The following is a 13905-nucleotide window of genomic DNA, read 5'->3' as shown; positions in this document are numbered from 1 at the left end:
GATCGCAGCGCAGCATTAAACATCTCTTCAGAAAGCTGAGTGTCCATCTGAGTTATTTACAGTCTAGAGACACAGTTACAGCATAGCACAGGCACACCCACATGCACGCCTCCCAATGGGAGTCCATTCAATTGAGATGCACCACAGACACAAGATACATCAGAGTAAAGCTGTCTTTGAGCTGGGGAGGACTATCTCCTCAAGTCTTTTCTGCCTTTCTAGAACTCTCAGTGTGCATATCCTCAGCAAAGAAAAGTATCTTTGTGACCTCAAAGAAGTGCAACAAAGCAGTTTTACAAACTGCAGGAGGACATTCGCTAATTATTACAACACTGATACTGGAGAAACAAACCTGTTACTGGAGACTTCCTATGAATTTGGTATAAACACACATGCAAAAATGAATACATCACTATTCTTATATAAACAAGTGCTATTAAAACTAACAATGCTATTTACAAGTTTCCATTCCCAAAGTTTGTACATTTGTCCTTTGTATAAAGTTGCATAACTGGCTGAATGCTAATCTTTTTTAACTTGTAGTGCTGGCTGAGAGGAAGTAGCATGAGGCTATAAAAATGGTGGAATGTGAAATCCATGGATTCTGACATCTGGATGTGGCGCCTCTTTCCTCCCAGGAAACACAGCCCAGTCCATGACAACCCATAGGGACATGATTCCACCAGGGAGAGCAACCCGGGAAATGAAGCGAGCAAAGAGCCTTCGCACTACCTCAGGTGGCGGGGGCAAACTGGTCCTGCTCTATAGGCTTCTTCACCCAGGCGCCCAGCCCGGCTTTGTGGAAGGCTCTGAAGAGCGCCTGCTTGGCGCCGTGGTACTCCGTCGCCGCCTGCTTGGCCTCGTGGTAGCTGCTGGGCCGCACGGCTTTGATCCGCAGGGACGAGGACAGCTGGGTTCAGGGACAGGAAGGACACAACATTGTCTTAGCGGTAAAAGTAATGAGGATGCTCGGCCAGACTATTGTAATTTGAGTACTACGTTTTGCCTAACAAGTCTTCTTCATCACTACTCAGGATTCTGATGGCATCAGGGAACCTGTTGTAACTACGTTAAACCTTTTGAAAACCCACCTATTTTTAGGCCCCTGTTCGAAAATTGCATACCCAAACTAAAAAAAGTATATCTCTGCAACCACTAGGGCTATTTGAATAACGTTGGTGTTATAATAAAAGAGTATAATGTGAGTTGTGTGTTCAGATGTGTAAATGTCAGTCTATATGTTCCTGGTTATGAGTAAATGAAGATGTGAATTATACAGTTTTTATAGCAATCTCTGCCATAGAGCCCATATGGGCTCCACAGTTTAAGGGGTTAAACCTTACACCACTGCTAAGCTAGTGTTTGTAGTAGTAGCAATCGTAGTCTTCTTTACAGGACTAAAGAGGTTTTGCTTCCTTTATTTTAATTACTACGAATGTAGAACAACAATGACGGCTTCTAAAGAGGTTATGATAGATGCTGCAAAAGCCTCATTATTACAGAACAGGAGAGCCTTTCTTTATGGAAAGAAGAGCAAAGAACGGAAAAGATGTCCCTCTTCTCTAGATCGGTTTCCTTGACACTTGGTTCATCCAATCACCTGCCAGGTATTTTATTTTAAAGGCCCGCCTCTTTTTCAAACAGTTTACAATGACTGCTTCTCATCAGGTTCGGTCATCAGCACCATTTGAATGCTTCAGGCGGGCCAACAGAACTACTTGGTTATGTTGAGTAAAAGATTGTGGTTTGGGTTAAAATAAGTTTTAAATGTGTTATGTAACTTACATATGTGGCGTTAGTAAGCATGTAAATAAAGTATGATCTCTCCTCCCTAAACGAGGACTTCCTGTGCATTAAGACCAGTACTGTGTGCTGAGGGTCACCTTGCAGTGCAGGCGCGTCCAGCGGCTGTAGAGGGCGTGCTTACAGAGCCTGGAGGGCCGACCTAGGTCATCCTTCCCTGTGGTGGCGTTGATCACCTCTAAGCCTTGGTCTCCCACCGTCCAGTTCACACTGAAGTTGGGGGCTTTTCCGGGCTGACGAGCCTCTGCGTTGCTTATTCCTGTCGGCAGGGTTTCAGTTCACAGTGGACATTACCAAGAATGGAAGGCCAAAGCCATCTCATGAAACACTCACAAAGCTCTCAGAAGGAGAATCAGGGAGGACATTTTCAGGATCATCACACAGAGTCACTTTGCAAAACTCCATTAACTCGTTTGTCTTTTTAACAGGTAAGTCTGAGCCCTAAACTATTAAAACTCTCCCGGTGTAATACTGGTGTTGAACAATAATTATGTTTCAATTGGTGATTGGTCATTCATGTAGTGAGAAATAAATTGAAATAAAGGAAAATCCTGATTTTCTCACAGAGTTTACACGTCTCTGCCTAAAACACGACACTCAAACCTTCCTGATATAGAATAAACTTCCAAAGGACCTACACATGCAGTGCAGAAAACCAATCAGTGAACATCCGTCATGAGTGAAAGTGTATCTCTCACCGCTGAGCAGTGGTTTGTTCAAGCTGAAAGACTGAGGCAGGTCCTCGATCTCAGTGATCCTCTGGTACATGGCTCTGGAGAGGTGGTCCGCATGGTACAGGCTGCCCAGAATGAGGCTGGAGAAGTAGATGGCCTCGGTGAAGTAGCTCATCAGAGAGCCTTGCAATCCAACGACGTTCCACCTGAAGGGGCCAGAACGGACACATTATTCCATCAGGAAGACAGACATTCAGTTTGTCAGTCCTCTGTTTGTGAACCACAGAGAAAGAGACAAAGGTGGTTAAACCCTGAACAAATCTGCAGACATCAACATGGTTCTCATGAAAACACAGATCTCAGTCCAGCTCAGAAGAGCCCTGAACCTCCTGGAGATTCATTAGCAGCCTAATCAAAGCTCCAGTGGCCTCATGACAGTGGACAGAAGACACAGACATGGAGTGATTGCAGCACGCCGTCAAGATCATTCATCCTCTTTATATTACACATGTGCATCATCATCAGGATTCCTAACGTCTGCTCAGCTTCTCAAGTCTGTAGGAAAACTACGACATTTTAAAAGGTGCACAAGTTCCATGTAAAACACATCATGGTCATAAAGCAAAGCTGATGGATGCACTTATATTCTATTTGATTTATACTATATGAATCCAAGACCAAATAAAGGTGCCAGGTCGGTGTTTCTTTAATATTCCAGATTGTAGCAGCCTTTAAGGAACATAATTCAACATGAGTCAACAGACCACCGGTCACAGCTGACTCAGCCGTGTCTGTGTAAACAACAGAGATTACGACATAAAAAAGTTTGAAAATGTCTTTTAAATAGAATTAGTACATATGAAACCAAGATAGCGTGCGTAGCCATGCTGTTGCAGTGGGACATTTTAATTTCACAAAATCACTGAGTTTTTTTTTAGGTGTAAGCTTTGAGGAGATCATGCGTTGTTGTGTGTGTGCGTGTGTGTGTGTGTGTGTGTGTGTGTGTGTGTGTGTGTGTGTGTGTGTGTGTGTGTGTGCATCTGTCTGTCTGCAGTTAATCTGTTTCTGTCACCAGCTCCTTGAGCCAAATATAAGCAATGCCATCATTCACGTGTTGCAGTGGCGGGCCGTGGATTTTGTACCTATGCCTGCTGTTTAACATGGTATTTTTTTGCTTCAAGTCCATTTTCTTCCAATGCAGTGATTGTGATTTTGGCTTTGAGCGCTGCCAAAACACAGGTGACCTACACTCAATACTGTGCCTGAACGCATCCTGTGTGCTGCTCTCACTTCTGTACGCAGACCTTGTATCACTTTCTCACATTGCTTGTGTGGCTCCTGACTGTATCCATGCTTTGCCATCCCAGTGTGTGTGAACAGGAAATGAAGCGACACACACCTGGCTATCTTGTCACTGCAGGACATGGTGAGCAGCCTCTCGCCCTGAAGAACCCCGTCCCACGTCTGAATGGTGTTGGTGGAGCGGACTGGGATGGTGCCTTCACCAGACTCAATCTTAGTGCGGAGCTGCCCGCGGGCCTTTCTGTTTGGGTGTCTGTCACCCTGATCTGAGACGGGAAGAGACAGCATGACAGACACTATAAGGATCCTATGGTAAGCAATACATTCATATTTAAGAGATATCTTCTTTCTAATATGAGGAACACATGTTATTAAAGTCTTAAATATTAATCAGGCCATATCATGAATCATGATCATTTTCTATGTTCTCAAGGCCATGTGCCCCCAGGTTTGTATGGCGCATAGTGAGAACATAACAAAGGGTCCTATGTACACAAGGTCCTATGTCACCCAGTTACACATGTGTGCTCTCCCAGGATTATATGTTCCCAAGGTCCTTTGAGCCCAAGGGTTCTATGTTCCCAAGGTCATATCTTCCCAGGGTTTTATGTTCCCAGGGTCCTATGTTTCCAATGTCAAGATCCTATGTTACCCCAACCCGCTCTCATTTCCAACTCCTCCCATGCCGACGCTCGGTCGGCACCTGAAAAGATGCTCCCCAGCTCTATTCACTTCAGACGACATGGGCTATTGTGAAAAACCATTTGAAAAGTTGACTTCATATTAACAGAATATTGACCTAGGGATCATAAGACCCTGGAACATTGATACGCTCCCATACTAAACAAGTCCAGTTCTCTGGTTCTTCATCCGCTCACCCTCCATTCCAGCTTCATGGGGAGAGAAGATGCGGGCGTCTCCACAGGGGGAGGTGCTGATGTACAGGTGGAACTGGATGTTTTCCTTCAGTCTGAAGCCTTGTCTGTTGTCACACCGGGTAAAGACAGATGTCTGCTGCTCCTCTTCGTGGTTACTGGAGACACAAATATGAAGTCAAGTGACATCATACCAGACAGAATGCCACACAGACTTTCCAAGTTGGCTAGCAGGTGGCATGTAAACTGTACGTCAGAATGACTCAATCAATTTGGGTCAATGTTAGATGATAAGATTTTATTTGACTAGATTTCAGAGATTTGGGTGTTTACATTTAAATTGAAGATCAGCACACACTGTATTCTCCCTTATCATGGATCAGTCAGGTCTTTACTAAATAGTGGAAATACTAAACACATTTACACAAGCCCCAGGACTCAGACAGCAGCTCTCACCTGAGGAAGTGCTCCAGCTGGGAGTACAGGTACCTGATGAGCGATCGGCGAGCCACGATCTCAGCGTGGCAGTCATTGAGGGCCAAACCTCTATCACTCATGTATTCACCATTGATGCACTTTGTTCCTGTGCACACGCAGATGACCTGAGCCTCCTTCACATCTGCACCTGTATAAGAAAGTATGAGGATTGAAGTCTAAAGTGGGACATGGATCTGGTGTCATCAATCACAAACCCAAAGATCAGTGACCTATAAAGTTAACCCCTGTTTTACCAACCTCAACCAGGCTAAAGTTATATCATCTTCTAAAAAGAACAAACAGGATTCCATTGGTCTGATGGTCTACAGGTCACTGGGCCTATCAGCTGGTCCGGCCAATGGGAATTCTCCCGGTGCTCTAGAGAAACGTGGTGGAGGTGGATACATCGCTGTAAATCAGACTTCCTGTCAATGTGTCCCAGTGGCCGACAGCGGTACTGCAATTATAAAAACCCCTGTGGCTCCAATAGCATTCACTGCAGACCTCCATTATAAAGGAGAAACAGCACACCTACTGCAACTGCAACAACCACTCTTTTTATGAAACATTTTTATTCCATGGAGGTTAATTAATATAAAACTTTCTAGAACATGACTTTTATTTGCATGACTTCCTCGCAGCACAGCATCTATGGACCGAGCTGTGACACACAGGTGGGCCAGCGGGTGAAACACTAATGAGCATGTGCAGAAGGAAATCAGGAGAAACGTTTCGGCTCATGCCCAAGTGAGCAATTATCAGTCAAATCATGGGCTCCATCTTTCTGTTTGGTGTCCAGTTCCTCCAGTACATGCACAACCTTCCTCTAACAGATATTAAGCCGTTCTAAATCAACATGGGTCGAGGGTACATTGATGATCACATTTTACCATCCAGCAAATCAGTAGATGCCCACTAGAGGATGGACAGAATACTCAATACCTCACGTTTTCTTTTTCAGAAATCAAAGAGAACCAACTAAGGCATGTCACTCTGGAACCACATGCTAAGTGGACAGAAGATAACCTTGATGTGTGGCAACACTCTCAAACAAAAGCTCCTTTCCACAAATAAACTTTTGTGGAATGAGGGTTGAACGTTTTCAGAAGCAACTATTCAAAATCACCTGTTGTCATGACGACACCGGCCAATACTTTCCGTCTGGAGTGTGGAGTCGTGAAGTTCTCCGTCAGCTCGCTGAACTTGTCGACGACGAGGCGAGAGACTGCGTCGGCCAGGACCTGAGATGGCAGCCCCAGAAAATACACAAAAATGATTTTTAATTGAAAAGGCAGGAAATAAAGTCTGTGAACAAAATGAAGCCTGAAGACTGACTCATCATCAGATTTGATGTAATATGAATATGAGAAAACAACAAAGCCCACGAGTGATGAAAATAAAATGAAAGCTCTTCTTATCTGCACTGAAACTATTATTGAATATTTCAATTAGGAGTGCTGCCTGGTGTGAATGACAGGCATGATGTGAGCAGCTTAAAACAGAGAGAACTCCGCTCCACTGACGCTCTGGAGGAGAAGGCTGGTGTGATGAGCAGCAGGGTTTGAATAGCTCTCAGAGGGTGATGCTAATTAAGATAGCAGCCGTGCTATCAGCGTGCAGGGATTACAGGCAGGGATTAGTTTACGTGTAAATAGATTCCTCGCGTATTGAACTTGTCTTTCCTGAAGCTCTTCATTCAGACTTTGTCAACTTGGCCATAAGCGGTGACACAGCAGACGGATATTTGTTTCAACGACTCGGATCCAACCAGGAAGTGTTTGCAGTTCACATTCAAACAGGCCACACCCACTTTATGGTTATGGTGTTTGTCAGAAGGCTTATCATCGTCATAGGGGACTATTGGCACAACTCACTTTTGCTTTGTGCTGTAATGTTGAAGGTCAATCGTGAAATGGGTTTGTGCCAATATTAAAACAATAAATCTAATAATTATGATTTTATATATATACATATATATGCATACATACACCTACATATATACTGTATAGATATATACGTATATACATATATACTGTTTAGATATATACGCATGTAAAAACACATTTATATATATATAGATATATATATTTATATGTGTATATATATACATTTACATATATATATATATATATATATATATATATATATATATATATATATATATGTATGTACTGTATATATATATATACATATACATGTACATACATGTACATATTTTTGCCCTTTGCATCTCCGTCTGTATTGTTTTTGGAATTATGTTTGTAATCCAAAACAAAAGAGGACTTTATACAAGCTAAAAGCATGAAAGATAATTCAGACATAATGTCACAGTTGTTTTATGTTTTTGGGGAGAGAAACAAAAAACACATTTTCAAACAAACAGTGATGTTGTGGGACAAAATTGCTCTTTTTCTTCTTCTAGTATTATGCAACATAGGCATATTATTAGCATATGCCATCACATGACTCCAGTCCAACAACAGGAATAGATGGTCTGATGGTTATAAACCCGTCAGGTTGATAACCAAACATCTGGTCCGGTTACAGAGTTAGCAGAGGAGCTCATGTACAAGCTGAGGCAATGTGTTGGCCTGCTCTTTTAAAATGGATACATAATGTGGGTTTGACTACACTAACATTCTTCAGTCTCTACTTACTATTCATATTATGCTTCAGGAAAACTAGAACTAAACTTTAAAAAAAAATTGCATTGCATATTGTTAACTTGTAGCACCCAGGGGATGTACAGCAGAGAAGAAAATGATGAGTAGCACAGAACAATTGAAAAGAAAGGGAACAAAGTTCCTGGTGAAGTCCCATATGATCATACCTTAAGTAACACCCCTGCAATGACTATCATTAACTCTGTGCACTTTCTCACGTTGATCTCTAAACAACACAATACATGAATGTTAAAGGAAAGAAGATAACGGGGCCTTTCAATAGCCAATACCTTGGTCCATGCTTACCTGTGGCAGGTGAAGCTGCAGTCCTTCGTTGGGTATCGGCTGACTGGATGGAGCCTGATCCAGCTGCATGTTAAACAGAGCAGACAGGGCAGCCTGGGCGGCCCGGGCCTTGGCCAGCTTCTTGTTCCGCCCGGAACCCTGGAAGTTCTGAGCATCTGCCGACACGGACATTACAAAGTTCTTGGCATGGCTCTCTCCGCTCTCTGACACAAAGTCATACTTGAGGCCTGGCCGTAACTCATTGAGGATCATGACTGGATTCTTGCCGCTTGTAGGGGAGCTGAAGGGGGAGGGGACTGGTGGCAAGGGGAGCTGGACCAGGTTTGGGAGAGGGGAGGGTAGCAACGGGTACTCTATTCCCAGTGAGCTGAAGGAACCGTTACTGTTGGATGCAAGGTAAAACGGGTCGTCTGCAGGAGTGGACGTCTCAAAGGCATTGAAGAGCATGTCTGGGAAGTCCGCCTGGTCCGAGGTGAAGTCTGTGTGAACAGACAGAGTCCGGCCCATGGCCATGTGGGCTTCGGACGCATTGGGGAACTGGACGAAGGAGCGCAGGGCCTTCTCCGCTGCGTTCAGCTTGGCCTTCTTCTTGGTTGGACCGGAACCCTCAAAGAGCTGCCCATTGACCTCCACAGTCATCACAAAGACGGGTGCATGGACGGGCCCGGTCTGAGACAGCAGTTTGTACTGCAGCCCTGGCTTGATCTCATTCAGCTGCATCAGGGCATTCTTAGGCAGAATGGGCCCGGGTACTTTCTTACGCTTCTTGGGCCTGTACTTGGAATGTGCATGCCCATTATTCCCCTCCTCTAAGGGACGTTTCCTCCCACCCCCAGCACTCCCATTGGGGAGTTGAGCAGCCTCAGCTGCAACCCCCTCTTTGGAGAAGAGGTTGTCCAAGTTCCGATTTTCCTTAACATCTGTGCTGCATGAACCTGCGGTGCCCAGAAAGAGTAACTTACAATGCCTTCGTTGCAGGATCTTGTAAATGTAAAATTTAGAGATTCCTTTACCTCTCTTTGCAACTGAACAAGTGATGTGTGTTCCTTAATCAATAGTTATGTGCTGACAAGTAGGTACACGTGTATTCCAAACACATGCATTAATTTATGACAGAAAAATGTTACACACAATTAGGACTAATCTGTTTTCAACTCAATGGGAAACATGTTGATTGAATTACGTTTGAGCAATGCAAACTGTCTCCATGTAATACTCCTCTAACCAAAGTATCATCTTAAATACAATGAGAAGCAAAACATTAATTTAAACTATCTGTTGCAGTAGTTAAAGTTAGCAAACTATAGAACAAAATGTATTTTTTAAAGTCTTCCTCAGGACGATGTTTGTGTTTTGGGAACACATATCACCAGACCCTGTTAACAAAGCTGATGGAACTTTATGTAAATTTTCATTTATAACATCCTCCAGCAAAAGCTCGATAGGTTACTCCTTTCGGTGCTCAGGACAGAAAACAATCCCATCAATAGCAGGTTTAGAGGAGTTGTGGGGAAAGATGAGGGTGCAAAAAAGGGTGTCAACTTGTACTGAGCCTGAAGAAAAATACCAGAGAAATGTTATGAACTTTTAGCATTTGATTGATTAAATATGTCCATTTCAGACAGCATCAGCTATTGTGCATTAATATACATTTGGGTTTATATACAAAATAGTACCTTGTATGTGCATGCAAAACCTACAGTGTGTCATTTGACGGAATTATGTGCCAACTATAGGGATGGGTTTCAATAACCGGTTCCATTTTGGATCTGGTTCCAAGACCCAACAACCCCTTACTGAATATTACATTCACAGACTCTTTGAGACTCCTTTACCTCTTTATGACACGATGAAAATAAATAAATGCTAACGTGTAAAACATGGACTAAACAAGTCTGAATGCCTGAACTTAAACATTCCAAAGTTCAGACACACTTCACCAAAGTCCCAAAGTCCCCATTGAAATATGTATCCCGTGTCCATCATGTTGAAGTGAGAGCTTTTAGCATTTTGGATCATCAAGTACTCGTCCAGACTACTGCTGCTGTTACAGCGTGTTCTGCGTTCTGTGACCTGGAGCAGTGCAACATCCATTTGAACTTCAGGTCACGTTAGGAAAAATAAAACGATAAAGCAGACTAATATTTCCACTGAGTTCCACTAAATTAAAAACATAGTTTTTAAGATCCCCTCCAAATAAACTACTTGAAAAGATTTGATAAGGGCTTATGGAATAATTCCGAAATGTAATAGAATGAACAAGAACCCCATTCATATCCATTGTCATCATAAGCCAAGTATGCTTTCTATAAATTAATAAATAATGTTCCTCACATCCTCCTTATTTAGAGTAACGAGCCAGGACAGAGTTGTGCTCGGCGTTCAGTCACCGCCAGTCGACTGGAGGCAAAGTCAATAACCAGCATGAGGAGGGGAACTGAACTCAAACATGAGAAGCACAATAGCAAACAATGCCCTGAGCAACACAAGGGGAGATGATTATAGGTCTGTTGGGGAAGAGGGAGCATATTGTTACATATTGTTATTGTTCCTCACTGAAACAGCCATGCTGTGGCTCAGCAAGCAGCAACCGTCACCAGCAGAAACCGAATGTCTCTTCATAAGATGGAGAAATGGATCTATTGGCCGAGGTCTGCCTATGGGTCTATGACATGTCTCGGCATGTCTATGCATGTTTATGGCATATCTATGGCATGTCTCGGCATGTCAATGGCATGTCTATGGCATGTCTATGGCATGTCTCGGCATGTCAATGGCATGTCTATGGCATGTCTATGGCATGTCTCGGCATGTCTATGAAATGTCTTGGCATGTCTATGGCATGTCTACGGCATGTCTTGGCATGTCTATGGTATGTCTCTGCATGTCCGGTAGTAATGCCAGTGCAAAATGTGCTACATTTTATTTATTTTCTGGCTGTTTACAATCTGAACAAACAGCCTTTGAATAACCTTGAACACTTCCATCATCCGCCTGCCACCAACTCTCCCTACACTGGCGGACATAATCCACATGTTCTCCCGCCTGGTTTCACTTTGGCTTACACAGAACAGGGGCCGGATTACTGCTGTGTGAATACAAATAAAGAAGAGTTTAAAGAGCCCGTCGGCTCCGGGGCAAAGCATCAGCTGCCCAATCACAACGATGGAATTGTCTCTTGGTTCAGGTTCCAGCACAGACTCCTTTCAGCATTCCCTGACAAACTGCCAGATTCGCTCGCTCTTGAAAACTGAATGTCATCTCATGGTAAGGCTTGATCCTATCATCTTTGTAAATAAATAGCCAACTTATCAAACTATACATCCTTTCCCCAGGAATCAGCGGTCAGAAACAACAAGCGGCACATGACGGGTGTCAGAGGAAAGCAAAGCTTTGTGTCAACTTGTTGTGCTCGCTGCATATTTACGTCCCATAGAATCTTTTCTACAAAATCCAATTGAAGCTTATCATGCAGGTCAGGTTGTTTCAAGGCTGAAATGGACCTACATTTCAATCTCAGAGATGTCTCTCAGAAGGCTTTGGGAGCTTTTTTGTTAAGAGCAAGGGGACAAGCTTAGAATTTGCCATCAAAATGGACTGAAATCTCACAGTAGATACACCCTGACCCAGGGATTAAGCTCTGATCCGGCCTCTGAGCCGGCAAAAAGGATCCGGCGGTACATTTTCAAGGACAGTCCGCCAGAAATACAATGCACCACACATATTTAGGCTCAGGATTCTGTATTTCCTAAACCTGTATGCATGTCTCATACACTCAACACAAGAATGAAAGAAGATTTTTTACTTGGAGCTGAAAAAGTTTTTGTCAATGCTTTTGGTTCAGATGTGATATTGATGTCTTGGTTAGACTTGAATGGTTGAATTGACTCACTCATGCTTTTGACTGGGCCCCCCTCTGTGGTGAGCAGCCTCTGGTGGTGTCGAGGTGGCCGGTCTCCCACTCGGCCTGCAGAAAAGCATAGAACAGGTCGGCAATGTGGATTCACTGGGAGACTGAATCTCACCGCATTAACACAAACACAAGTATAACCTTTTGTTGAATGAAATAACGGAGCCCAAAAATATAGTGCATATTTAGAACATTCTAAGAACTTAATTATACGTTGATCAGAATAAAAAACGCTGTTATTGTTCTCTCAGCTTCTATCCTTTGTTTCCCATTTATATCTCATCCGCCATTAGCATTTAGCTGTTCTTTTTGTGTTTGCATGGTGTAGCACTTCACAGTGTCCTTTTGAAAAGTGGTAAACAATAATAATACTTGTTTTCCATGAACACACAGCAGCAGACAGATAGCTGCTAACCAACTCAGCACAGAAGGAGAACAGGGACTGGCAGGTGAAACAGAGTTCCTGTTGGAACATTAGCATTAAAATTCAGCAGGCAGCACCAGAGAAGCCTGCACAGCCATTTGAGACTGATACATATGACTGACCCTCATATTCTAACAGCGCTTTATTCATTCCATATAACACTCTGAATGTTTAAAAAGGAAAGCTTTGTATTGTATTTCACAACGTTCAGGAGATGAGAGGTGAAGACATGAACCAGTCGCCAGTCAAGCTGATGTGCACGCTTTGAAGGAAGGAAAGGTCATAGGTCACATGACGCTCGCTACATGCAGACAGTGGCCCAATCCCAATCTCCACCCTTACGGACTCACGGACTTTGAGGCTCCGACGAAGTCCTTGAGGGTTTAGTTCTGTCCCATTGTCAAATCGTAGAGTGCTTGAGTCTCTCAGACATTTTGAGCCCTTTATGAACCCTTTCCGTAAGTCAGCATTCGATGCAGACTTTGCCTAAGGGAATTACAAACAGTTCATAGCAATGTGACGTTAAACACGCAGTTCCCAATGGAAGAATGGAGACGTAAAAAAAAAAAAGGTAAGCAAACCTTTACACTACAACATTAGGGATTAAAGATGGAACATAAAAACACATGAAATCACATGAAATCAGAGAAATGCAAGCAGAAATTATATTTATAACATTCATCAAACATTTCATTTTGACAAAATGAGTAAATAGACACCATCAAGTAAATAGACACCATCAAGCCCTAAAGCCTCTCACACTCAACCCCTTAGCCTGTGATGTCAGTAAGTCCCTGAGGGTTCAGGGTTTGATGGTTTAGGGGGGACATTGGGATTGGGCCAGAGTCTTTGCCAAATAAATCGTGGTTTTGGTTAGTTTGAGAATATTTGTGACAAGTTTCAGTTTTAGTTTGACACGTCCGTCCTCTACGATCTCTTCCCTAAACGGACCAGAGGTGGGCGCTATTCAGGGTCCATGTCGACTTCAGGGTCCATGTAGACTCACAAGGACATCGAGGCGTCATGGAGACGCAGGTATCTCGTTTAATGGCAGTCGTGTGTGCGCTAATTAAAGATAAGAATGTGATGTCATGTGACTACTGATGGCATCGGCCTCATCAGTTTCAACAGTTCCATGAGATCTATTAGCCTGCACACACAAAACTATGAATAATCTTTCAATATCAGGGGCTTAATTAAAAGAGTACTCGACTGAGACAGCATTGTACTCCGATAACATTGTCTGACTCATGATTAAACAAAACAGAATATTAAACATATTCTTCTTCGCGGTAAGAACCTGGCACCTTTATTTCCCACGATGCACCTTGACTGTTTTCTTCCATTAAATGCATCTGTCATCAGCATTATTTCTACAGCTTGTGAATTTAGAAACTTTCTTTTGATTGATTTCATTAACCTTACGTTAAAACCTTTTTAAAACCCTAAAATGTTCTCGGTACTAAACTCT

The 13905-nt window shown here is 43.1% G+C and overlaps 1 protein-coding gene across 1 annotated transcript in view; it reads right to left on the bottom strand.

Moving 5' to 3' along the window:
• Nucleotides 1-733: 733 nt before the first annotated feature.
• LOC306752980 (double-stranded RNA-specific editase 1-like) overlaps nucleotides 734-13905 on the bottom strand; it is a gene marked incomplete at both ends in the record, with an annotated part of 28306 nt that continues 15134 nt past the window's right edge. The window contains 9 exons of the mRNA XM_079236812.1: nucleotides 734-910; nucleotides 1884-2062; nucleotides 2502-2683; nucleotides 3877-4045; nucleotides 4658-4812; nucleotides 5111-5279; nucleotides 6258-6372; nucleotides 8101-9146; nucleotides 11993-12067. Of these exons, the coding sequence (XP_079092938.1) occupies nucleotides 734-910; nucleotides 1884-2062; nucleotides 2502-2683; nucleotides 3877-4045; nucleotides 4658-4812; nucleotides 5111-5279; nucleotides 6258-6372; nucleotides 8101-9146; nucleotides 11993-12067 (2267 nt within the window). The remainder of the gene's footprint in view (nucleotides 911-1883; nucleotides 2063-2501; nucleotides 2684-3876; nucleotides 4046-4657; nucleotides 4813-5110; nucleotides 5280-6257; nucleotides 6373-8100; nucleotides 9147-11992; nucleotides 12068-13905) is intronic.

Source organism: Taurulus bubalis, assembly GCF_910589615.1.
Source record: "Taurulus bubalis genome assembly, chromosome: 21".
NCBI classification, from domain to species: Eukaryota; Metazoa; Chordata; class Actinopteri; order Perciformes; family Cottidae; genus Taurulus; species Taurulus bubalis.
Note: the sequence above shows the minus strand (reverse complement) of the source record. Positions and strands in the feature narration are given on the sequence as shown.